This window comes from Colossoma macropomum, unplaced genomic scaffold, assembly GCF_904425465.1.
Source record: "Colossoma macropomum unplaced genomic scaffold, Colossoma_macropomum, whole genome shotgun sequence".
Classification (NCBI taxonomy): Eukaryota; Metazoa; Chordata; class Actinopteri; order Characiformes; family Serrasalmidae; genus Colossoma; species Colossoma macropomum.
Window position 1 is genome coordinate 6195936 of NW_023494792.1, and position 25858 is coordinate 6221793.

The 25858-nt window shown below is 38.5% G+C and overlaps 1 protein-coding gene across 1 annotated transcript in view; it reads right to left on the reverse strand.

Moving 5' to 3' along the window:
• LOC118811490 (protein diaphanous homolog 1) overlaps positions 1-25858 on the reverse strand; it is a 133351-nt gene that overhangs the window by 96333 nt on the left and 11160 nt on the right. Inside the window, 12 exon segments of the mRNA XM_036575711.1 lie at positions 1659-1775; positions 2466-2584; positions 3097-3207; positions 3533-3638; positions 4021-4088; positions 4090-4161; positions 5445-5514; positions 6285-6368; positions 6515-6645; positions 7824-7925; positions 8644-8805; positions 10015-10041. Coding sequence (XP_036431604.1) covers positions 1659-1775; positions 2466-2584; positions 3097-3207; positions 3533-3638; positions 4021-4088; positions 4090-4161; positions 5445-5514; positions 6285-6368; positions 6515-6645; positions 7824-7925; positions 8644-8805; positions 10015-10041 — 1169 coding nt within the window.

Here is a 25858-nt window from a genome sequence, read left to right on the forward strand (position 1 = left end):
TGAGTTTAGTAGCCTGCTTTGCCGGCCTTTAGTGAAGCTGGATAGCTTAAAAAAGTAGCGTAAATTGTAACGTCCATCTGTTTTGAAGGACATGCCTCAATTGACCTATGCATTTTTCTTGCCCAGTAACAATAATAAAACATATTTAAATGGAAATGTGCATGATTTATGTATGACTGGAGTTTCATCTTCAAAGGTGATCCAGCAAGTCAACTTTTTTATAAAAAGCAGTTTTACTGTTTTTACATGCTATTCTTACTGTGGCTTTTGTGATATTAACAAAGCTACAGTTGTGCTCCATTTTATCTTGGCATGGTTGTCATTTGTGGAGAGGTGTGAATTGTTTTCATAGCAAGGGGTTCTTGCTCCTCACCCTTTCACCCCTCATTGCTTACAAGCAGCTCAACATAAAGTCACCACATTTCATACACAGAGAGCCAATGGCGTTAATTTAATACAGTAATAAAGTTTTTTTATTAGTTGAATATTTTCATTAAAGATATCCAAGTCAATTTACACTAGGAGGAACTGCATGCCGAAAGAGGTTAACACACATAGTTCATAATGGCAATAACCAGTGCAGGATGCTAATTACTCTTAAGAATTGCCATTTTGTGTGCCTGATGAACCCGAGACACATTTGACGACCAGTTGTAAAGGCATAAGGCTAAAATCTTATCAGAATACAATACAGATACCAATTACATGAAATGACCAGGCGTAAAACAGGGTCTAAGTGCAGCCTCTTAACTCAAAATAAAAGCATTTTGTAGGAGCCTCACTCTGTGGGTGTGTGTGTGTGTGTGTGTGTGTGTGTAAGTGACATGGGGGCGTGTTACATTTAGAGTTACATTTAGAGATGGCTGCTGATGGCAATCAATCTCGCCTCCCATTACTCATCAATCAAATCCTTTCTCCTTCCTTTCCTCCCTCCATCCATCGGTTCCATTTTGATGCTCATGTCACTCTCACTCTCTCACCCGCCCTCTCTCTCTCTGCTCTGAAATGCCAGTCTCGCAACCACACAATCAGCAGTAATAGAGATTATCATTCTTCTGCTGCACTCCCTCACTCCCACTCATCAAAAGTCTTGCACTGTACCGAGTATAAAAATTCATGATTAAAATCACATCTTTTACATTTAGTATTTCTTTCTTTCTCCTTTTCTTTAGCAATCATTTACTTGCTCTTTCTAAGGCTAAAAGATAAAATTCAAAATCATAATTTTTTCAGAATACATCCCAGCATAATGGTATCAGATTATACTTAAGTCTGCATAAATAAAGTTAAAGAGCCTGTTCTTCCTGAGCACTGCTACTCTATGGAAACAGAATGTCTTACAGACCCGACAGCATGTTTTGATTTTTGAGGTTTTATTTACTTAAATTGACCTCATACGCAGTACTGTAAACTGGACAGAAAGCACATTTTCAGAAGGGAAACCAATTATTTATTTATGCATAATTTAGTATGCATAATTATGCATACTATTAAGTTTATGCATAACAGACTGCTGTTTAAAACCCAGCCTCATTTCATTCTTGGCATTCTTTCCTTCTTTCATTCTGTTTTCATTCCTACATCACCTTCCCATTTGACTTATACAGCTCTAAGGGTCACTGAGAGCTCACAGTAAAATGAGGGGTCAAAAGTCATACCTAACCATGTAGTCACTGCGCACCAGCAGCAGGTGCTGCAAAATGGAGAGGAAGAAGCCTTCAGCTTTAGAATCCTTCACTGTGTTCAGTAGGATCTGGAACACCTCCGACATGTCAGTAAAAAACAAGCTATTAAGGAGAAACACAACTGCTAAACAAACAAACTTAAGATCTAGCAAAATTTACATTTTATAAGTCACTGATTTTGTGAGCTGCCATGAAACTACAATGCAATCAATGTTCAGAAAAGACCGATTTTCATTTACTACAACTTTTTTCCTTTTTTCCCCACCAAGACATTCAAGAAAAGTACTGGAATATTGTTTTACAACAAAGACGATGAAACCATTAGGTTTCCATGCACCACCTGGTGGCTGAAACTGAAAACTGTCTTCCCAAATCAGTGACACTGCAAACTCAATCTAGTTGGAAAAGCATCAATAAATAACAAACAAATGTGCAGGTCATAAAAGTTTTGTCAAAGTGCCCACATCACTAAATTTAGCAGTGGATTAAAAAAATAATAAATAAAATAAAACATCATCTATTGCTTTTTTCATTACTTTCAACATCTTAAAATGTTTTGTCACCCTTGAGCTACCTGGTGGTTAATTTCAGAACTACATGAAGCTCAACAGAAAAACAGAAGTAACTCTCTCATCAACACATCAATTCCTTTTCTTAACTCCATCTCTGCAACTCTAAAAAGACCTTTGCCCCGAGCTCCTAGCTAATGCCATTCATCTCTAAGCCTCTACCAGTCCAGTGGACAGGGGAAACTGAACTGGGATCCAAGCAAAAGGATATTCCATCTCAATGCGAACATCGTAGAGTCGTGACCGGAGGTCTTCAGAGTCCTCTTCAGCCTGTTCATCAAAAACCTGAAGCTGCACTCGCAGCTCTTCATTCTCAATGAGCCTCACTTCCTGCTCAGGAGACACAGGGTAAACACAGAAAAGGCACTTAAATAAGAGATTAAGTAATAAGCAAATCTTAAGTAATTAATCCTTAAGTCCCAGTTATCATCAGCAATATAAAAAGCATGCTCCAATTTAATTATTCTCACTCGTATTTCTCAAACAAGTGGAGAAATTAATGTTAAACATGCAGCCTGTAATTTTTAACTCATAATACACTACCAAAAATTCAGAAAACTTATTTGGAATCAACTGTCATTTTAATCATGTTAATTTTATATATAATAATATCTTATATAATGTAGACTTGTGTATTATTAATTTGATACCAATTGGCATTTTTAGATGTATTATTCAATATTTTGAGATCAACAAAAATGTATTAAATGTATCACATTTGTCAGGGGTTTGAAAAGGAACAGTAACAACTCAACTTCTAAATGTTAGTTATGCTAGTATTAGCTCAATAAATACAGTACCTGAGTTAGGCACTCTTGTGTTTGTGCATGCATAAGACTCACAGCAAGTAGCTCTCTCAGTCCCAGTCTCATGAGCTCAGAGCGTATATGAATCCTGAAGTCCAGCTCGTCTCCTCTACTAATGAGAGCATTGATCAGCTGCATACAGCCACCCTGAATGCACACATACCATATACAGAGGAGACAGGTTCACATTGAGGCAGACATCAATGTAATTTCTTAAACACCTTTAATTTCATTAAATAATAAAAAAGTCTGTAGCTTTTACAAAGAAAATGGAGAGAAACAAGACAAACACTACAGTCTACATTGTATAAATAGAAGTAATGTAATATTGTAATATTCAGGTAATTGTGTATTTTATTCTGTCTACTTTTAATGCTTTTGTATTACCTTACATGTCTAAAATCTACTTTGCAGACAGAACTCATCTACTTTGTAGACAAAATGCACTCTCATTAAAAAGAATGTACGTTACCTTGAGAGCAATATTAGATTTGCGCATGCCAGACAGTAAGGGCTGAAATCTCTCAATGTCCCTTTCCTCTGCCAGCTCTGTTATAGACTCCAGCACACGTTCATGACTGCAACACACATCAGAAACACAAATTTCAAGCCATTACTCTCATGGGCTTGGTACGCATATCAAAGAAACATGCTGACAAAATATGACTGTCTTAGAGAAACATAGCTAATACATATTCACTCCATCCAAAGGTAAAGTGTATTGGGAGATATTATGAGGTAACATATGAGACATAGGCTTTCCCTGACTCTTATTAACAAAAACATCTATAAAAAAAGTTTATAAAAGGTTTAATCATGGTTACCATTAAGATAAAACATAAGTGACATGCTCTACTTCTGTCTTTTTCTCTGTGCTCCTGACAAACCTCTGAATCTTGAATGAATCTAACTCACAGCTACATTATACCTTATTCCATATATACAAGGATATATACTCACAGGTTTTCAGGGTCATCAAGGATGCAGATGGCCGACAGAAGTTTAACAGCGTCCACCATCATATGAGGGAACGCTGGGATTGATGGCTCGGACCAAGAGTGAAATTCCATCAGGCGAGTGCAGCATGGCTTTCAGACCGTACTGACACACAGTGGGAAAAACCATCACAACTCAACTCAACATTCAAATATAAACGAGATTCACTCAGTCATAGATTAGTGTCCCTAAAATTCAAAGTGTTGAATTTAATGAAAAATTTTATTTTTCATTTTCATTTTCAATTTATTCTCTGAATTCAAAATAAATTTAAAAAGTTATAAGTATAATGCAGACAATAACCTGTCAATACAGAATGTGAACTCAATTTAAATGTAATTATGTATTAATATTACTACTTGTGCATATCATTACTATCTTTGTATACCAAAACAGCAGCTCTAAACTTGTAAGTGTTAGGTGGAAAAAAAAGCCATAAACACCCACTCAATACCAAAAAACTTACAAAACACTAAAGTTAGGATTCCTGCATCTATGGAATAATGAGTGAAATTAACCTCACATATCAGGGCTTTTTCAGAACAGAAAATTGAAAGGCAACTGCCTTTCTCAAACTGTGTGCTGCTTCTTGGTGTCAGCATGGGAATGCACTATTACTGGGTGATTACTGATGTTATTAGTGATTGCAATGGTGGCACCACTCTGGGTTGGCACTATCCTGTAATCAGCACAACAGACCAACAACGGTATTTCTGAAGAAGACTGCCAATTGCGCCAATGCACAGGATCAGATATTACAATGGATTGTGAGCAAACAAGTGAATCGTGTTTTTTCACCCAAGCATATCTACATATTCCAGCTTGTAGAGGTTCCTAAATCATATGCTATTAATGCAATATCTTCAACTTCAATGTAGCACATAGAATTGCAAATAGGGACAGAACCGGACAGTTAATCAGTAACTCACTTCTAGCATACAGAGTAATTCATTTTTCAATATAACACAAATGTCAGCTCACTTATGCCTCCCACTTGTAACTAATTCTGAGCCAGGAATAGGACTAAAAATACAACAGAAGTAAATATGAGTAGAGTACAGAAGACAGGGCTACTCATATAAGCTAAAATTAAAGCAAAATTTTCCCAAAATGATTCTGCTCCTAGCACCATTAGCTGTTAAAACCAGTCAATCACTACAACTACAAGTCTTTATCAGTGTATTGCCAAAAATTACCCTGCCAACAGCACTGATTTCTGAGATTAGGGCTTTAGGGAGAATTACTGTAAAATCCGCATAAAAAGTGTAAACATCTGTATAACAAGCGACTAAGCTGTAAGCTGAAGAGCTGCGGTTTGTCAGAATGACTGAGGCTGTAATCCGTTAGCCGAGTGGAGTGTGTACAGGACGTGCTGTATTCTCACACACCTTGTTGTTCATGAAGGCTTTGAGGCAGCGGATGATCTCATGTTGGCACTTTACTGAAATGCTAGAATTCCTGCAAGGGGGGGGGGCAACAGAGAAGGTGGGTAGGGGGTGAGAGAGAGAGAGAGAGAGAGAGAGAGAGAGAGAGAGAGAGAGAGAGAGAGAGAGTGTGGAGGAGAGAAATATAAATAAATATTACTAAATATTACTAACAAAAGAAACTGCACAAAGTTGCAGATCACTGACTGATTTTACTTTCCATTATGTCTCAAAGTCTATTAATTAAAAATAATAATAAAAATTAATTAATTGTACTATTTCAGTGAATCTGTGACGGTTATTTGACTACTTGAATGATAATTATATTTTCTCCTACTGGTTTTATTTTACAAAAAGCAAGAGAGACTGACACACACTTGAAACTGACACATAATTGTCAGCATTATTTGCCACACAGTTTTTTACTTGGGTGTTTGTTTTTTTGTTTTTTTTTTTAAACTGATTAGTTGTATCCGTGACCCAGAAGGATAAGCGGTTTAGATGATGTGTGTATATGATTAGTTGTAAATCTCTAGATTCACTGATTACTAACATGATCAATAGTGACAGTCCTATACAAATAATAGTCAACAGTGTTGTAAAGGCTTGTCTGTGTTCTTGGTTTTCTATTAAGTGATTTTCTATCAATAAGAAAATAAGTTCTAGCTGGTTTCAATAAAAAATGTTTTTGTGCAACCCGATTTACTTGCTGTCGTTTACACTTTTCACTTGATGATGATTTCTAAAAGCGTCTTAAAATAAAGCACATAAGAACTGTGTGGCTTTTGGGGGAGAACGTCTTACGGATATTCCTCTTTCTCTTCCTGGAGCTTCTTGAGGAAGCTGAGCAGCAAAGCCAAACCTTCAACTCCAAACGTCTGCACCCAGCTGTGCACAAACACAGTTACCATTCAGTCACAGTGCAAACACATGATTATCATTTAAATTATCATATACATTCCCCATACATATAAAGTGTGAACATGTGCATTTGTAAGAAAGAGTCTGTGGTTGAGTGGGTGTGTGTGTGTTACCTGACAGGGTTGTTGTTAAGGGAGACACGCAGAGACTCAAGGCAGCTCAGCAGCTGTGTATCCCTGGGTTCAGTTTTTAGCTCCTGGATGTACATCACTGCAGATTTGGAGCTTTCCTTTTGGTTCTGCCCCTATGTGTATGAGTACACACACACACACACACACACACACACACAGAAATACAAATATTTACAGCATTTCAACTCCATCTGTCATCCATAAACAATTTGCTCATTAAAATGCTTAGAACACAGAAATTAGGGAGCAGTCATTGACTATATGTCCTCATTTGAATCATGAATCCCTAAAATTAGCATGACAGGGTGCAACCGTATGTGTTTCAACTGGACATTACACAACCTTCATACACATTTACAAACCCTACCACCAAAATCATCTCTATGTCAAAACCACAACTGATGCAGCCTACCACTATTTCTTCATTTTGCTTACTTTCAAAGCAATCATAATTTTATGATCAGGTTTATTCTATATTTTTGAGGAATTAACCATGAACACAGTCTGTTCTTTCATGAAGATAAAACCGTGGTATCAACATTACTATGTTTATAACACTTAATGTAATTAATTTCAATAATATCAGTAACATTAGCACTGGCAGATGCTTTCAACAGACCACACTGGACAATCTTCATGGGACAACCATGGATACATCGACCAGCAGTGCACTTGATAAGGGTAATAAAGTGGAATGATGCCATTGCGCTCAAAACGACACGAGTGTTACAATCATGGAGGAGTTGGAACATGCAGCTGTTCTTACTAGACGTCAGTTATTAAAACCGGAGACTGTGCTCATTCTATGGACAACAGATTTTCCTGTTCAGATTTATGTGAACCCTGTGTTCACATGATGAAAACATTTTTATTGAATTATTGAAAGTAATTAAATACATTTTGACGAAGCTTATTTTGTCCACTCACATAGCTATAATGAAATGCTCTACTTTTTACATGGAAAAAAAAAAAACCCTTGACTGCACTAATTAGTTAACCAAGCCTATGATGAGTTGAATCAGGAGTGTATGGTTTTTGGAAAACCATGCAGCGTGGTAGGCTCTTTGGGAGAGGAACTCTGTCCCCGCCCTGTGGACACAGAATCCACCTGCAGTGTTTAATTCTGACCTCAAGGGGTCTCCACACTATAGGCTGAAACTCACAGAGCTATGGCTGCACGCAGTTATGGTCACGTGTGAAGTGTCAGAGTGTGTGTCTGTGCATGTCTGTCTGTGTGTGTGTGTGTGTGTGTGTGTGTGTGTGTGTGTGTGTGTGTGTGTGTGGCACTTACATGTGTGGATGTATGCAAGTACTGAGAAACCATCTCTCTTTTAATGGCAATGTCCTTCTGCCTCAGTGGCCGCTGCTTCTCCTCATTCAGATTCATATCCACCTGAAGAGAGTCGGCAAGAGAGAGCGGAGATTCGGTAAGTTACACTGATACTGAAGCTCTAGAACACTGTTACTAAGTATTATATAAACACATTCATATACATACACAACATAACTGAAGCCCCAAAACACTCCTTACTCAGTTATACCAACACTCGTATAGTGTCGTGTGCAGAAGTTTAAGCGACCAGGACAATCAAATTGAAAATGTTTTGTTGTTTTTGTAAATCAAAATAAGCTAACACACCCTCTTAAACACAATTCTGCACATTTTAATGCTCAGTTACTGTTTATCTGCTGAAAATGGCATATAGAAAAACAAAAATAAAACATAAAATGTTGTCTGTGCAAAAGCCATGGCTCATTTTACTTTCTGACCATGCGTCAAATTGTTTTTTCATATGACTGTACATACCAGAGCTGTCGCCATCAATGGGTAATTAACTGAATCTATCAATTAATAATAAATGTTTAGTGTTAATCAATTTGAGTATAAACACTGATTAACAATACTAAAAATAATTTTAAATTAAATTTAATAAAATATTCAAAAAAGAAACTAGACTTCACTAAAAATAACAAAATCGCGTATTGGAAAAATGCCTATAAATGGCTTTGTCTATTAGATTTAATTTTTTCTTACTGAGAGACACTAGTCATCCAAAACTTTTTTTCTTCTCAAGTTTAATTGAGTAAAAGTGACAAATAAATCTTCTCACCAGCATCTGCTCAAAGAGCTCCAGGATGTAGTCATCAGAGTGGTCCTGCAGCATGGCTGTTTGTGCTGAAATCTCATACTGTGCAGCAGACGAGTGTCTGTGGCTCATTGTACTTGACTTCTCCTTTTCCTTCTTCATCCGCATGCTTGTGAACCGTTCCAGCTGCCATATGGACAAAGATTATGAAATCTGTCTGAAAGCCACTCATTAAGACACTATGTATACACTACTTCTACAAATAACTGCATATAACTACTTTTACATACATGCTCCATAGTCTAGACTACTCTAACAGACTTTGGGGCAATCACACCTAACTCCATGACCACATACTACTGCTGACCCTTAGATTGCAATAGGGTCAATCACTATGATCAGCTAAATCAGTGCAAAGAGCAACACTTCCAAATATCTTAGTTATTATTCGTTGTATTCATATGAAAAGCTGCAATTTATTTACAGAGTTACAATCCCAAAACAAACAACACAATTGCGCCAGCAGGTGTCACTGCTGGGCATGAAGTTTTACCATATAAACATATACACATGTAAAAGGAGCAGCAAAAGCATGAAGCTAAAGTTAAGATTAAACCATAAACTCTCTAAACCAACAGCATTATGTCTTTATGCATTCTGTATAATGAACGGCTACATTTTCTTAGCAGTAAATTCAAGGTAAACCTGTAAACTTGACATGAAGCACCTAAAGCTTCTCAGGTTTACCCTGAACTTTTCACACACATACATACAGCACAGAACAGATTGGTTAAAAAGTCAACAAAAGATATTTTTCACTTTTTGGGAAATAAAAAAAATTGTAAATGTTTTGTCAGTATCATGTTAGAGGTGCACTCTGAAAGATAATGCTGAATGTAACTTTTCTTCTTTGGTAGCTCAAACTAGCTCAGAGACATCTTACAAACTGAGAGCATTGCCAATTAAAATGCCTTATAACACTGCCGACTGGTCTAAACACACAGGGTTAGAGGTATCATGACTCAGAAAGGCAGTGTTTACAGGTTATATTTAGATTCAGACACAGTATTTCTAATCTTTCAGAATGCAGCTTAAACACTGGTTGTTTTATAGAGTCAGCAAAGAGAAAGCATGTTTCGACACATTAGTTCTGCTAGACAATGCAGCCAGCAGCACACAGCTGAGACTGGGTGGGTGACATTAAACAGCGATGTGCACGCAGACGTTAAGGTGAAAGGAGAAAGCTCAAAAGTAATGGTGGTGATAAAACATCACAGATGACAGTGGATTGAGTGCTGTTAGGGAGACACTAACAAAGTTAAGAGAGTTAGCCATGCAACACACACACAATGTGTGTGCATGCATGTGAGGAACCAACCACACTTCTTCACCTACCTCATCAGGAATGAGTCGTTTGAAGGTCTGTTCAAAGGAAGAAAAGAGGGGGGAAAGATAGAGGAGCACAGGAAAAAAATCAAAATAAATCATCAAAAAACAAAAAATATACTACATTTTATTTGATTAATTAATCTACCAATGATTCGATGATTAAGATTTTTACAGAAAGGACAGCCAATAAAAATCAAATACGCCAAAAATACGGAAAAATCAAATACGGAAAAAGATATGCTTCATTTAAAATATTTACAGTGGTCCCAAAAAGTATTTGGCCCCTTGATCATTTAACCACTGGTAAACTTTAATTAAGTTATTTGGTTTGCCTTATTAAATGTTTAACAAAATGATTTCACTTTGAGAAAAACACTTTTAGCACAACAACAAACTAACTGTGGAGTCCAAGCAGGCTGTACAAAGAGTACCATAAAGCAGAGAGTCTGGGGCTGTTTTTCTTACAACAGTGTCAGTGAGTTTGTGTTCACTGATGGGATTATGAACTCAGAAGTGTAGAAAGGCATTTTGGATGTAAAGTCTGCAAAGAAACTGTTTAAAGAATGATACAATAACATAACACATCAGTTGCCTTCTGAAAGAATACTTTCCCAAAAGAAAGTTACAGTGTTGGAATGTTCTGTTTAAAATAAATGCCTCTCGTTTCCACATTTTGTGTCGTAACACAATGAACTTTTTTTTTTTTTTGAGTCACCGTATATAAAAGACACACCAATTCCCAAACCTTCATTGAGAAAGTAAATTTAATCAATGCTAATTTTGATCTTTTGATAATGTAATCACATTTAATTAATTAGACATGACAGCTCTAACAATTATTAAACTAAGATCCGTGCCCAATAAAAGACACAAGTGATACAATAAATTCATTAGTCATCAAGATTTTTCGTAAATGAGATATTAATACATTAGGATATTAATTTTGTACTGAGTACAACAGTAAAATGTACGACTAAATTTAAAGGGATATTGATCATTAAAAGACACAGATCAACAGAGTGTGTCAAATAAATACAAAAGAAATTTTGCAGTTACTCAAAACTGTAGCCAGGGGGCAGATCAGCCCAGAAAATGTATCAGAATTGAGCAGCACAGTAACTTCTTCACCATTATCACACTGTGTGGTTAATGAAAGACTGCTGAAACATGTAAAACCACGCACAGAGAACACAATAAGACACCGCCTGTTTTACTCTACTGTGTAATTCCATTAGAGATCACACAGCCTGTGCAGCAGGCCAAAGAACCTCTCTTCCACTTTCACCAAAAAGACAAAACAATTTGAAAAGGAAGAGCTAGGTCATTGCTGCCCCCCTTAGAGAGATAGCGAATTGTGCTGCACTCACTGGAGTAATATCACTTTATACCTAAATAGTGTTACTTACTGTATTGCACTTGACCTTATGATCCCTTACTTCAGGGGCACACACCTCTAGGCTTAAATCTTCTGACACTTTTTTATGACTTGTCAGGTAACAGTGTCAAGCTATACTCTTCTAGGTGACTGAATGTGTAGCCTGTGTCACTGTAATGAGCCTCTATGCACCATCCTAAAGTGTAAACAACCTCAAACACTGACCTGAGTCATGAACACCCTCATAACACTTATTACACTCTGTCACCCAAGCTCGCTTCCTTTTTCCTGATTTATTTTTTCCTCTGATCCCTGTTTCACCCAATCTAAAATCTTAAGCCTTCATTAGAGTTGCAGACTCATCAACGTACTCTGCACACAGTCCACAGGGCCTCAGGTCACTGTGTCTAATACTGCCATTCATGTGGTCCACAAAGACAATCACATGGACTTTTTCTGCACTCCTCTTGTGTCCAAGACACCGATATCTGCAGAATGTGACTGTGTAATAAATTCTTAGCAAAACAGATGTGATGGTGAACAACAAAATGGGAACAGTTCAAATTTAGATTTCCAGTGGCAGTAATTCACAGTTCATGTGCCATGATTTCCACTGATTGATCAATTGTTTCTTGTAATACCACTTTAAGTGTGTAAAGTCACCTTTCACTAGCACTTTTACACGCTTGCATCCCTGCAACTATGACATGATGACATTGAGCTCCTCAGTCATTGTCACAGAATGTGAGTTCGAAGTCCATGAGACCAAATTCCATGAGTCCGGAGATCAGGACCGGGCATTTCTTCCATGGATTTTCAAGTTGATGAACATGTCCTATCAAACAGCTCACACCAGTTCTACACCAAGGCCTACTAACAAATGTACACATCCTGCTTATGCCAACTACCAATAAATAATCAAACAACTTATTTTTCAGCTCAAAGAAACTTTAATTGCAAGGACACAGGACAGATGCAGGATACCAACACAGTGATATCAGCCAAGCACATATGGAGAAATACTTGCCATATGAACACTTGCCCCACACACAGACACACACACCTCATTGAAAGACTCCAGTTAAACCGGAGTGGTGATGTTCTGTTCTGTAGTATGGAAAAAACTTTGAATGAAGAACTAATTCAGCTTTATTACTGTTAAATCTCTGGAATATTTCAATGGACCAGGTACAGTGCTATGTTAAATACAACCCAACAGGCTACCTCACGTGTTACGATAATTTTATGTTACGATAAAAATGACAACTTCACATAGGTAATGCAAAAAATAAAACCTTTCAGTGTGTGTCACTTCAGGGTACATACGCAAAAAAAAACGTTTAGAAGTACTTAATAGCCAAATCATCATATCAATTAAACTGGATCATAATTCAATACTAACACACACTATAAAAAAGCAGGCTGGAAAACAAACACATAAAACAATTAAAAGTACCCAGTTCAGAGCGCCACAGTGGATACACATATGGTGAAAAATAAAAGTGATTTTTACTGTAGCATTACTTGGCAACCTAGTATATGTCATCTAAACTGGATTGGTATTACTAACTTTTCTATATATTTGCCCTTTATGCGGCTGAATTATCCATCAGTGTCAGCCGATATTCTACATTAGAGCCCCTCAGACTGGACTGGAGGCAAAAGGATTGGGACTTGCATAGTTTAATCCAAAAGATCTATGTTGTACAACAGATTTAAGTGAATCAATACTATTGCAAGAGAGAGTGTGTGTGTGTGTGTACCAGAGACAGTGTGAGGTCATTGCTGTCCTTGCCAGTAGGCTGAGTAATTTAAGTTCATTTAGCCAGCGTCTACCCATGACCCCTCTTATCTTTCCTGGGAGTCCGCCTGGGAGTCACATTATTCATACACCCACCTGTTAATTTTTCTCAATAAACACTCACTGTCAGTCAGTGATAACCAGTCAAACAGTTGCACACGGCCCTACACCCGAACATCTTGGCTAGATGAACATTCTTGCATGCTGCTGCAAACCTCATGCATATAGGCACAGAAACACTCCCACACCCAACACATACCACAGACAATGTTGCCATTATAGAAGAATCAGGATCAACAGCACTTCGGTCAAGGCTCAACAATAAGGATGGCCTGGTGGCCTGGACGTCAGTATGGGAGAGATTCAGGTAGTAGTGGGTAATACACTGGTTCATCCGATATACCACTTGAAATTCCTTTTAAGGTATGAATTTTGTCATTACTGGTATATGGCATGCAAATAAATGCAGATAACGCACCATATAAACAACACAAAACACATTGATTCTATCGCCCTTCGTGTCGTGTGTTGCAGCCTGAGGTAAGTTAGTCCAGTGTACTGTGAAAGGAGCCGACACCAGATTGTAATGAGTTAATGGGTTAACAGTGTGTGTGTGTGTGTGTGGGGGGGGGGAGGAGGAAAAGCCAGTCTCTTGGAGTTAGCTGTTAGCTATTAGTCGAGCATGTAGACTTGCAATTTTTCGTGTGCATCGCCTTTGGCGCTCCTCGCTCAGCAAGCTGCTTCAGGCGATGCTGTGGTCTTGTTCTTTGGTGACCTGTACTGTACATTTAAATAGTCCATCGAGTACAGACAATGCATATGACTTCTATGTTTTCACAACACTCTTACCTGTGTTTTTCTAGTCTTTGTGTCTTCGCCCGTATTGGGGAAGCAGCTGTAATTTTAGACACACAATCACAGTGTAGGTCTTAGCACAGCAGTGTACACTCGGAACGGTATCCGCGGGTATCGGAACGTTGGTGTCGGTGAATTTTATGAGCACATAAGACAAATGACTTTCAGACGCAAAACAACATTCAGCACAATTTTTGCCAGGCTCAGAAAAGCCGCTGTGGGCTCTCATTAGGGTTAGAAAGCTATATGGACCATATTGTTTTTTTCTGTTTTGATTATTTTTGCCCAATAAAAATATTTTACATTTAATTAAATTGTTAAATATGTTTTTTTTATTGAAACTGAAAGAACATCTAGAATAACATAGCATTGCTAACCTACAAAAAAAATTTACTTAAGCATCCAAAATGGTTTTATTGAGGAAAACGGAATAGCGCGATGTGTGTTAAAACTCTTAGTAATCTTAATTATACTGTGATATAAATTCTGCCCGTTACGCCTACTACTGGATTCAGGCCAGTTCACTGATCTGTCACATGCTCTATCAGACCAGGACTGCCTTGACACTGCAGGACTGTCATTGGTTTCATGTTGAAGCATCTTCAGAAATTTCAGTACTTGTCCCTGAATTCTCCATGATCTTACTGGATAATGCTTTCCCCAAATATAGTGAAAAAATAATTAATATTAAAAATGGGGACTGCATTTGTGGTGAAAGATATTAGTTAGAAAGATGTTAGTATGTTGTTAGTATGTTGTTTTGGTGTAACTACACTCAGAGGCGTAATTAACACATTTTGTACATTCAATGACACACTGAGTATGTAGCTCTCTGGATTCTTTGACCAGGCAATTGAGAATAAGTGTGGCGTGAAAAGTGATCAGACTGTATCCATGGAATAAGAGAGTGGCTCTTCCTTACAGCGCAACAAGTACACATATTTATACATACCCAATGTTCATAGGCTCACGTACAGCAAACACAGATGCAGACACATCCACATGCACACATACCCCTACTTAAAGCAATTACCTCTTAATGCATGTAGGGACACAAACAATCCATAAAGAAAGAACTGGGTAATTGCTTCCCCCCCTTAGAGAGATGGCTAATTGTGCTGCACTTACCAGAGTATTATCACTTTCACCAACTTAACCCACTCCACTTAGACCACCCTAAGACCTTATCACCCTTCACTTAAGGGAAGAGGGAGAGAGAAAGAGAGCAAGACAAACATGCATGCTGTCATTCTTTTACATGATCCATGTGGATTACTGTGGCAGTGATAAAGAACCAATTATATGCCAGACAGGAAATGACTGCTGGTCAATACAGAGAGCTTTTCCACTCTATTACTGAAGCTTTCTCACACTCAGAGTTTGGGAATGCCCCATCTAGAAGACAGTAGAACACCGAATGACAAGCCGGACACTCAAGGCTAAGTTTGGATAATCACACAGGAAACAGCGCGTGTGTAAATACACATATATCCAAGCGGGTAGCGCAGGAGACGTCAGTAATATCTGTCTGAAAACCACACGTCAGAATCCTTTTAAATATAGCCTATACATGACGGCTAGCACATGAAATTATATTCAGAAGCGGAAATTATATTCTATGAACTCTTGGCCTGTATCAAAAATGATGTCATACGTACTGAAGGTGTAAACATGGCTGGCTAATGATATGTCGCAAGATATATTATAATGTATTAAATGATATTTGGTTACTGTAAAAAAGTCATCTTGATAACCTCTAAATTATATCCACTTTTCACCTCAATTAGGCCAGTCACGATCGTGAAATTTTGGACTGCAAATAATTGCCTTTTTTGCTCACAGTATGCGACTATTAAAAACAAGCCTAAAGTGGCAAAACTGGCTAACCGGCCATCTTGCTTTCTAGCTGTCGATACTAACTCCCAAATGATGACAAACAGCCCAAGCTCGAGTGAACAAATATTAGGCAGTGCTGCACTCTAAACCTGTTACAGCATCAAGTTGGAAGTCAGAACTTCCCATGACATGTTACAAAAATTAGTTTTCTATTTTCTGTCCTGGTTTAGGGGTCAGAGCTCTGGGTAACTGATCACAGATTTGTGGGCTCATCACCCAGGCCTGCCAAGCTGCCCCTGTTGGGCCCTTGAGCAAGGCACTTAACCCTCTCTGCTTCGAAATCATGACTGACCCTGCACCCTGACCCCTGCTTTCTAAGCTGGGATACGTGAAGAAAAGACTTTTGTATTGTGCAAGTATACTGACAAAAAGGTACTTACTGAAATAATTAAAGTTAACTTGAATCAATTACAATCAGCTCACAGAACAAGGCAATTAAGTAATAATTGTAATAGGGCAAGCCTTAAGGGATAATCTTAGAGAAGAAAAACTACAAATTATTCTGTATCCTTAAATTTCAGCAAATATTACAATACATATACTTTCTATATCGCCCACCACAGTTAAACATTAATGGACTATGTTGGATTATTACTACGACATGTTAAGAAAGTGTTTAAAATAAATACACATTATAAAAATAAAAGAATATAAATGACTAAACTAAATTAATAAATATACATTTTTGATGTGTGTGCTATAAAAAGTGTGAGTGAACTGACGTCTATGACAGAGAATGTGATTTGAGAGCAAGAGGGAGAGAAACTAAATCTGGCCTTCTGGAACTAAAGTGTAGTCATGCGAAAAGTCACTCATTGTCCCCTGACTAAAATAACCCAAATCTATTTACCAGACCTACCAATGTCTGCGGGAACACTCTCTCACACACACAAACACACACACACCCCTCATATAAGAGTATACTGTACTATGTTACTCTCTGCTCCCTTTCTAGTACCAATATCAAAAGTCACATTTACTTAGATTTATATTCTAATCTACTTTAACTGTACTGACTGTAAAGCTTAAAACTTCAAACATGGAGGTTTCTCTATTTCCAGAGGTCAAAAACAGCACACAAAAAGATAAAACTTGCACACAAGTGATATCTATACCCCTTTACAACTCTTTTTTGTAAACATATTAAAGCTAAAGAGATAACTCTGGAATGGCCCAGTTTGGGTCTGGTGCGTATCTGTGGTAATTAGAGAGCCTTCATTAGCAGTTCATGCCTGTTTCAGTCAGAGTCTTCAGCTGCAGTGAAAGCAGACAGAGCGCAGGCAGCTTACAGCTGTGCGTGGTTATTACAGATACTGTTAAGACTGACCTCGGTTAATTTTACACTAGAGCAGGGCTGCAAAACATGGACAAAATACTAGGAATTAGATTGTTACAAACTGTGATTCCAAAAGGTCTAGGAATATATTAATATGTTATGACACTGATGAATCATCTGGAAACGTGATTGGTCAAGATGATCACAGCAGACAGTAAAAAAGAAAAAGAAAAAATAAAAGCTGATTGGTTAGAGAGTTCATTTGCATATTGCAGCCTGTTGATGTATTGATATCTTAAAGATAATTATAATCATGAGCTGTATGTGGTGTAGCCCTTCTCTCAGAGTGTGATCGTGCTCTGGGCAGCAAAAATGACGTGAACCTCCTGGCCCTAAAAATAGAAACCTGGGATTTTTGCACAAGTGTTGTAACCCACATTATTTCTCACACTGAGAAATAGAGAGAAGGGGAGAGAGAAAAAGGGGGAGAGAGAGAGAGAGAGAGAGAGAGAGAAATAGAGAGAGACAAAGTAGAGAGAGAGATAGAGAGACAAAGGGGGGGAGGGGGAGGGAGAGGGAGAGGGGGAGAGAGAGAGAGAGAGAGAGAGAGAGAGAGAGAGAGAGAGAGAGAGAGAGAGAGAGAGAGAGAGAGAAGGGGAGAGAGAGAAGGGGGAGAGAGGGGGGAGAAAGAGGGGGAGATAAAGCAAGAGAGAGCGAGAGTTGAAGTGATGTCACCAGTTAGGCCGGAATAGACACGCCCTTATAAGTGGCAAGCCACTTCCTGTGCAAAGTTCTTACAGGAAGTCTGTCTCTCTGTCAGGTTTACAGTTCCATTTTGTCCACATTTTGAACAGAACAGTCACAGCATGTAAACCAAACAATCATTTATAGGTAACGATATATTTCTCATACATCATGATAAGTATTAACTTATCCAAAACATTCTGTTTGCCACTAAAGAAGAACCGTGACAGAAACAGAATTGGCCAAATAATGTAAGAACTTCTATTTCTATGAGAGAGAGAGAGAGAGAGAGAGAGAGAGAGAGAGAGAGAGAGAGAGAAAAAGGGATGGAGAAAGAGTTAAGAGTGTGCAAGAGAGAACTAGCAGTGCAAGAGAGAACTAGCAGTAAGAAAGAGAGACAGAGAGCGAGAGAGATAAAGAACAGCTTTGGAGGTTGACAGCTTGCATGTAATTGCATTGTGTCTACTGTCCAAGTGTGAGTGTGTGTGTGTGTGTGTGTGTGTGAGCGAGTGTGTGAGAAACAGACCACAGAAGGTGCCCTGTCTGTAAGCAGGAAGTCCTTTATGCTAAATTAGTCTGTTTCCTGAGCATGCTCTGTCTCTCAAAACCATGGTCAGCCTTTACTGATGACGCTTCACTGCACAGAGAGGACCAGTTTCACGCATGATTGGCCACCTGCCTCGAGCTTCCCTCTCACACACTTCTCTCTCTCTCTCTCACACACACACACACACACACACACACACACACACACACACACGAGTCAGCTCCAGTCAGATTGGTTTTACTTGACAAGTCCTCGTTAGGCCTCAGATCAGAGTGAAAAGAGAACAGCAGAAAGTAATTTCATCAAAATTAAACAACCGGAACTCAGAACCGTTACCATAACGACCGGCCTTCACCCAGTAACCACACATGAGTTAAGGGGGTTACCCAGACAGTAACTGCTAATGGGGTTACCCAGACAACAAGTGCCATAGCTACAACAATGACCCGTGTCTCTCTTGGTGACAGGGTGTGGGTTTGTGTGTGGTTGTGTGTATGTGTGTTTGTGTATAACAGAGTATTGCATAGCAACAGAGGATCTGCATATTTACCAATCCAGGATGACAAACAATTAATCATAACTGCATGATAAGGCTGTAGTTAGGCCTGTGCCAGTAACAGAGTTCTGTTATTTGATAAACCGTGTGGAAAGTAACTGTGGTTAACAGCTGAAGCAGGACTACTTTTTATTTTCTTATTTAGAGCAGTGCTTCTATGTTTCTGTGTTTGTGTAAAGCACTTTGAATTCTCACGGTGTATAAAAAGCTCTGTACAAATAAAGTTGCCTTGCGTTCCGCAAAGTGTTTACATTAATTTTGCTACAGCCCCTAACACTGAAGCAGACCAAGACTCAAACAGTTATAGCATGACAGTAGAAGCTTAAGCATGTAATAACAGCACAGTTCATTAATTTGGCCACAAAACGGTAATTACACTAAGAAAGAATGGAACTGCAAATATCACACGCAGTGGCATCTGTAGCTGTTTCGCTTAGCCTGATGCCTTTCGTCCAAGGCTGTTTCACCTAATGTCAAATTTTATGATTGCTGAATGTATGCCTTTGCTGGTAACAAAGTCTTCTTATTTGCCATGTGGAAAAATAACCACAATAAACAGTTACACTGTGTTGGGGGTATTTTTTAATCCTATGCATTATCATATTGTAGTGTGAATTTCCGAAGGTCCCTTACACCTTATGTCTTTGAAAAATAATAGGACAAAGTGCAGCTCGGTAAAAGTTGCAGTATGTTGTCGTCTTTAATTTGGCAACAAAACTGAAATTAATCTAGCAAGGAACTACAGAACTGCAAATGTGATATAAACTTTACTGTCTGAAGTTTGTGGCCGCTTAGCTTGGCCCTTTGCCTTCTTCTCTGAAGCCAGGTTGTCTGAGGTTGTTTGAAACGACCCATTTCGCCTGATGAATAAGAGTTGAGACATGTTTTTTGACTCTGTTTTTCCAGAGACCAGTCTGAAACCTGACACTGCGGTATGAGGCTGTTGTACACTGTACCATAGAGGAGGCACTGTGTACAGGCGTGATATCTGCATGCAATATAGAGTACATTCAACCAGTGCAGCTCAACAGCTGTGTTTTCAGAACAGTCTTGTCTATGTTAGGTATAATAAAAAGCCATTTTGTCTGACGTCTGAAAACTGACATTGTTGTCTTAGGATATCCTAAAACATACAACATTACATGGGTGGCTTTTTGTACAGGCATTATATCTACCCGCTGCAACAAAACATTTAGTTTTTACCTTCATGGAGGGCTGTTACTGTAGTAGCTAAATTAACAGTCACTGGGCACAGGCCTGACTGTAGTTAAGTGTAGCCTTTAACATATGCAGTAGTACAACATATTAACACAATGTGATCCCACTCTAGACAAACTAAACTGCATTATTGTGTGTGTGTGTGTGTGTGTGTATGTATGTATGTATGTGCCAATCATTCATTGATCTACACTGGCTGTCAAAATCTGGCTAGCCAGTTGCTACTGTGTTAGCCATCCCCACTGATCTTATCACTGGGTTAAATGTGCAGGTGCCACTTCAGCATGCCTGAATCATCTACAAGGGTTTCAGCTTGAAAATTTACTACCGTAATGCTCTCCCTCCCCGAAAAACGGAAAAGGAAGTTGAGTCACAAACTCAACAATCACGCACTTCAGTTATGACCACATTGCCCTACACTGTATGAGTGTGCTAGAGCGTGTGTGTGTGCCTGAGCACATGAGGGGATTTTATGAAATTCTGGAAAAGAAAACAAAGAACCAAAACAACCCCCAGCTTCACCCTTATGCTGGCCCCCACCCACTCTCAGCAACAGAGGCACTCTGCAAGTGCAATGTCGTGACATCATGAGAATGCATTTTACTGCTTAAGAGCCCACAGCTTGAAAAGATAAGTGTGGAAGCATACACTTACGCACAGGAGCATGTATGTGCTGTAGAGTCTTTTTCCTCTCATTTCCATCTACTTACACACCTAAGCATTACTCATCGGCAGTCTCATGTGCATTCTAAGCTCAGGGCCTGCATGCGTTAAATGGCCCACAGAAACAGAGCTGCAGTACAAACAGCTCATGCAGGATAAAACCTTAGGATCTGAAGGGCAACACATTCTCCCAAATACGTTCCCCTCTATTCACACAGCTCTACAACGTTCTCCTCGATTACATTGTTCTAAAATGTTGTTTCCAAGTCACACTGCCCTACAAAGTTCTCCCATATTCAGACTGTTCTTTGACTCATTGTGCTAAATAACCAGTTGCCTCATCTAGCACATTATTTGATTCAGGTCATTATAACAGGTATCAGTTTAAGAATTTAAAATATCAGAATATCAAATAACTCTGTGTGTGTGTGTGTGTGTGTATGTATCATTTGAATGACAGTTGGTAGCAGGAAACATTCACAGCATGGCTGGTAATGTGTCTGCAGTTTTGCAATTCTACACAGTCATCACACATTTTTTTTGTACTGACACCCGCCCTCTGTTCAACTGACAAAGACTTCATTTCCATAATACCACAAGAGCGTTCTCTCAGAACACACACAGGCTCGCAAACAGACTGACATCCACACTCACTTAATATTCTGTTGCATATGTTGGCAGTCTTGTAAGACTGTTACTGAAACAAAGACACTGTTATTGGATTGAGTCCTTATAACCAATCTCGTATCCAAATACTCTGCCTACACAAAAGCCATTCACTCTGTATCTGTGTGTACAACCTCCACTGTCAGCATTTTGACTTCTCAAAAGGTCACACACAACCCATTAATCAAGACTTGATTCACATTCAGTCAGCTGAGCACATACAAATACACAGAGACATGCACACATAGCAACCAACCACAAAGACATAAGAACAGAGGCACTCGCACCGAGAAACATACACTTAAAGTCTGTAATCACAGGGTTTCACAAGCCTGTTTCTTCACCAGACATAGGCCATTTCTCTACAGCCAGCCACCTACTGCCTATCATCCCACCAAATACACACTGAGAAACACTGGGGTGTCAGGAAAAAGAACAAGTTGCGGCTCTTAACCCCTTTAAGAGCATAAAGTGACAAATATAATTTTTTACCTTTTAAAGATGACTAGTTTATAAACTTAATTTGGTTTCCGGGTTAGTTTTCAGTTTTAAAGTGAAAGCCCTGCTTATGGTATTCATTGGAATTATAAGGCTAGGAGAAAGAATTCTTATTCATAATTCTTAAGCACAGTTTTAACAGGACACTAAAAAAGGGCTTAACAGATCAAATTTTTAAAATACTTCCAATTCCAAATTTCATCAATGCTCCAACAACACTTATGTTAATCAGTATGTGCAAAACATTCAAGGAAGGCCTCCATCTTTGTGTTTTCACAAAGAAAACATGTAAAACAAGAAGTAAGGCTGCACAATGACAAAAAAGAAAAAAAAGAAGAAAATACAGCATCGGGCACACGTTCAGATTTGACCGATATTTCAAACCAATATTTGATGAGGTATTTGTTGTAGTCTAGAGGAGCATAATGTTTAGGTGATACGTGGCTACTGCACTAAAATATCTGCATTTTATTTATTTTACTGCATTTGTAACCTTCCACAAGTACGTATTACATGTCTGTAATGCCCATGTGTCAAACACAAGGCCCACAGGCCAAATCAGGCCCGCAACACAATCCTATCCAGCCCGCAAAAATATTTTAATGTCCTAGTAATATTAGCTCGTTTAACGATGTGCTGCACTACAGTCCCCAGTATGCACTGCAACATAATGTGCTCTGACTCTCCTACCCCAACAACAATCTATTGGACAGCAGTTACACCTTAATTCTACACAATTCTACACAGTTCCACATCATTCGCGTCACCAAACAACTAATTGCAGTTCAGCCAGTATAGAAACTTAACATCAGCTCAGAAATGGAGCCCAAGTTTTAATGAACTTGCAGCAAAGAAAGGATGTCAGGTGTTTAATTCAAGCAAATAGGTAGGTTTAAAAGACCAAGCTCCCTGAGACATTAAAATTTGGAACATTTCTAATATTCATGTACTATTTCATGGTCTACTACAAGCGCCCGTATTTTCCTGCTAAAGTCTTTGCGTATTTTGAATAAACAATGGTCAGTTTGGGTTATAAAAAAATGTTAACTAAAAATTAAGTAAAGCAGGCATTCTCTGACCCACAGATTTGTTGACATTTTTTAATATGGCCCTTTTAGCAGTTGTGTTTGTAACGCTAATCAAGACTGATCTAGTCCCAATTTCTACAATATCTAAATGTTTGTAAGTCAGCATCGCCAGATATGTACAAGAAAAATATGGAATATGAGCATTGGCCCACAATTCCCACACTGGTGCATACCTACTAAAAAGTAAAAATGAATTCACAAGAAGATCAGTAAATAACAGTGGACACTCCTCATGTACCTGCACACAGATTGCCATTTTATCCCTATAAGCTCAGTGACGCCATGCAGCACAAAACGTAAACATCTTGCTCACACAGAAAACATCCTTCCGGAATCTTATCACAGATTCCAACAGACTGACGATTTCAGAACTTGTAGAGTTATTAGTAAAATTAAAGATGCACAGTTTGGACAAAACACCATATTGTGGTAACACTGATGCAAATTGCTACTGCATAGTGCTTGCAACAAGTTAAGACATGACTGAAGAATGAACAAATTAATTTACATTTGTTAATCTGTTAAACACTTAGCTGCTAATTCCATCTTCTGTGATGCTTTTATTGTAAAATCTAACAGCCCTCTTCTCTGTCTTTATATCGATGTTAATAAGGCAGATCACAAAAGCGCGCACACACACACACACACACACACACACACACACACACACACACACACCGTTGTTGACCTGCTGTACTGCGTAGGGCAGTAGTAGATTAGCAGTAATCATACAAGGGAAAATGTGAGAGTCAAACTGCATGACTGACAAGCTAATCCTGCTTAATCCACTGCTGCAACATACATACACACAGACACACACAGACACACACGCTTCTCTCAAGAGTAACCTAAGTCTCCTGTGTGCTTGTGTGTGTTACACTGTCTCATAATCTAATCCAATACATCTTCAGCCTGTAGATCTGACATACAGCACCAACAAGGAGGAGAATGTGGACACACATCAAAACAAAATGCACATAGAAAAGTCCACGTATAACAGTATTATTTCAAAAGCCGAAGCACCTGAAAATCTCACTCTCTCACATGCATACATATACTATACTATGAGGTCCAAAAGTCCACACTGAAAATCTGGGATTTTTTTTCTCCATTTAAACCTGGAAATGAACAGAAATTTCTATAACACTATTCTAATTCACACAAATTTTTGACTTTATACAAAAAGGTCAGATTTATTTTTCACCTTATCCCTTCTATTGAAGCACATGTTCAGATGACTCTCAGGTGGATTTGATCTACATCACTTTTGTACAAACTTGTGAAGTCTATGTCAGCACGCAGTCATTAGAGCAAAATGGAAACGTTCAAATCCTGAGAAATTCTGAAACTTCGAAGATTCTACTTCACACTCAGATTTTCATGCTGATAATATAATTTGTAATTTCAAAAAAATAATTGAATTGGAAAAGAATGCAATATAGAAGCATTTCACTAGAGGTGTCAGACTTTTTGGCCCCACTGTACACACACACCCACACACAGTGTGAATCAGCACGGCAGATAGACCATTGAACTAAATAAGCAGAACACATTCTGCTCACTAGAGCACAGAGCCTACATCACACTCTAATAGCCACAGCACAACCTCCATAGAAACACCAGACAACATTTCAGTCTCAGCAGTTATAAACACCTGAGACACGAACTAGGGATTTTAAACCTCCCTTCAACACAGTCTATCGACAGAAACCTGTCAGCACAACAGCCTCTACAGACCACTGTAGTCGTGCGTCATTCTGTAGTCCTTGTTACGCCCATGTTTGGAACTCCAGGTCTAAGCTCAATTTCTCTATAGCCAAAATAAAATAAATAGGGTTTTCGAAAAATCACCTCTATTGCACCCTAAGGTAAACAAAAACGTTCAGAACCCAATACATTTTGTCCTGTGGACATTTTTCTCCCGTATGTCACTGAATCCTCTGAATGACTAATTTTGCTACATGTACGCTAAAGCTGCTGCGCATCGATTTGACGTGTTCTGAGGAATTGTGCTACCTTGACGAAATGTCTTACTGTGGCATATATTTATGGGTAGCTCCCAACATACAATCTCTAGATAGGATATTCTGATAGCTTATATCACCAGCATTCTACCAGCATTAAAACTACAAAGTTTTGGTCAGCTTCTTATTCAAATTTCTTATTCAAATTCAAATAGCGGTTATATCCCAAAAGGTGCCAGAATGAAATTGCTACACTATTTAAGGTGGAACGGGTATATCTGAACAGGAAGCTGGCGAACGTTCTTTTCAGAAAATGTTACCAGTATTAGAAGAATAATTAGGATATTCCTAAATCACTTTACCAAAGGTAAGTTTAAGCTGAGTCCACACTGAATTAACATTAAAAACACAATAAAACATTTAAAACACTGAGTTACGACGTTGTACTGATGATATATATGCACATGCTTGGTAGGACCGCTCGATGGCGGCCGTATAACTTTGTGGTTTGTTAGCCTTCTTCAAGGTTGACCAGATGAGTAATAATAGAGGTGAACACCACTTTCAATCTGGTCATGTTGAGCAGTGTAGCCTGAGTGCAGGTCAGCTTGTACAGCTACCAGAGTGGCAAAGCTCCATTCATTTTTCTGACAGAGAAATTCCTTTTAGACCCAGAGTTAATTATGTGAGCATGAGAGCATGG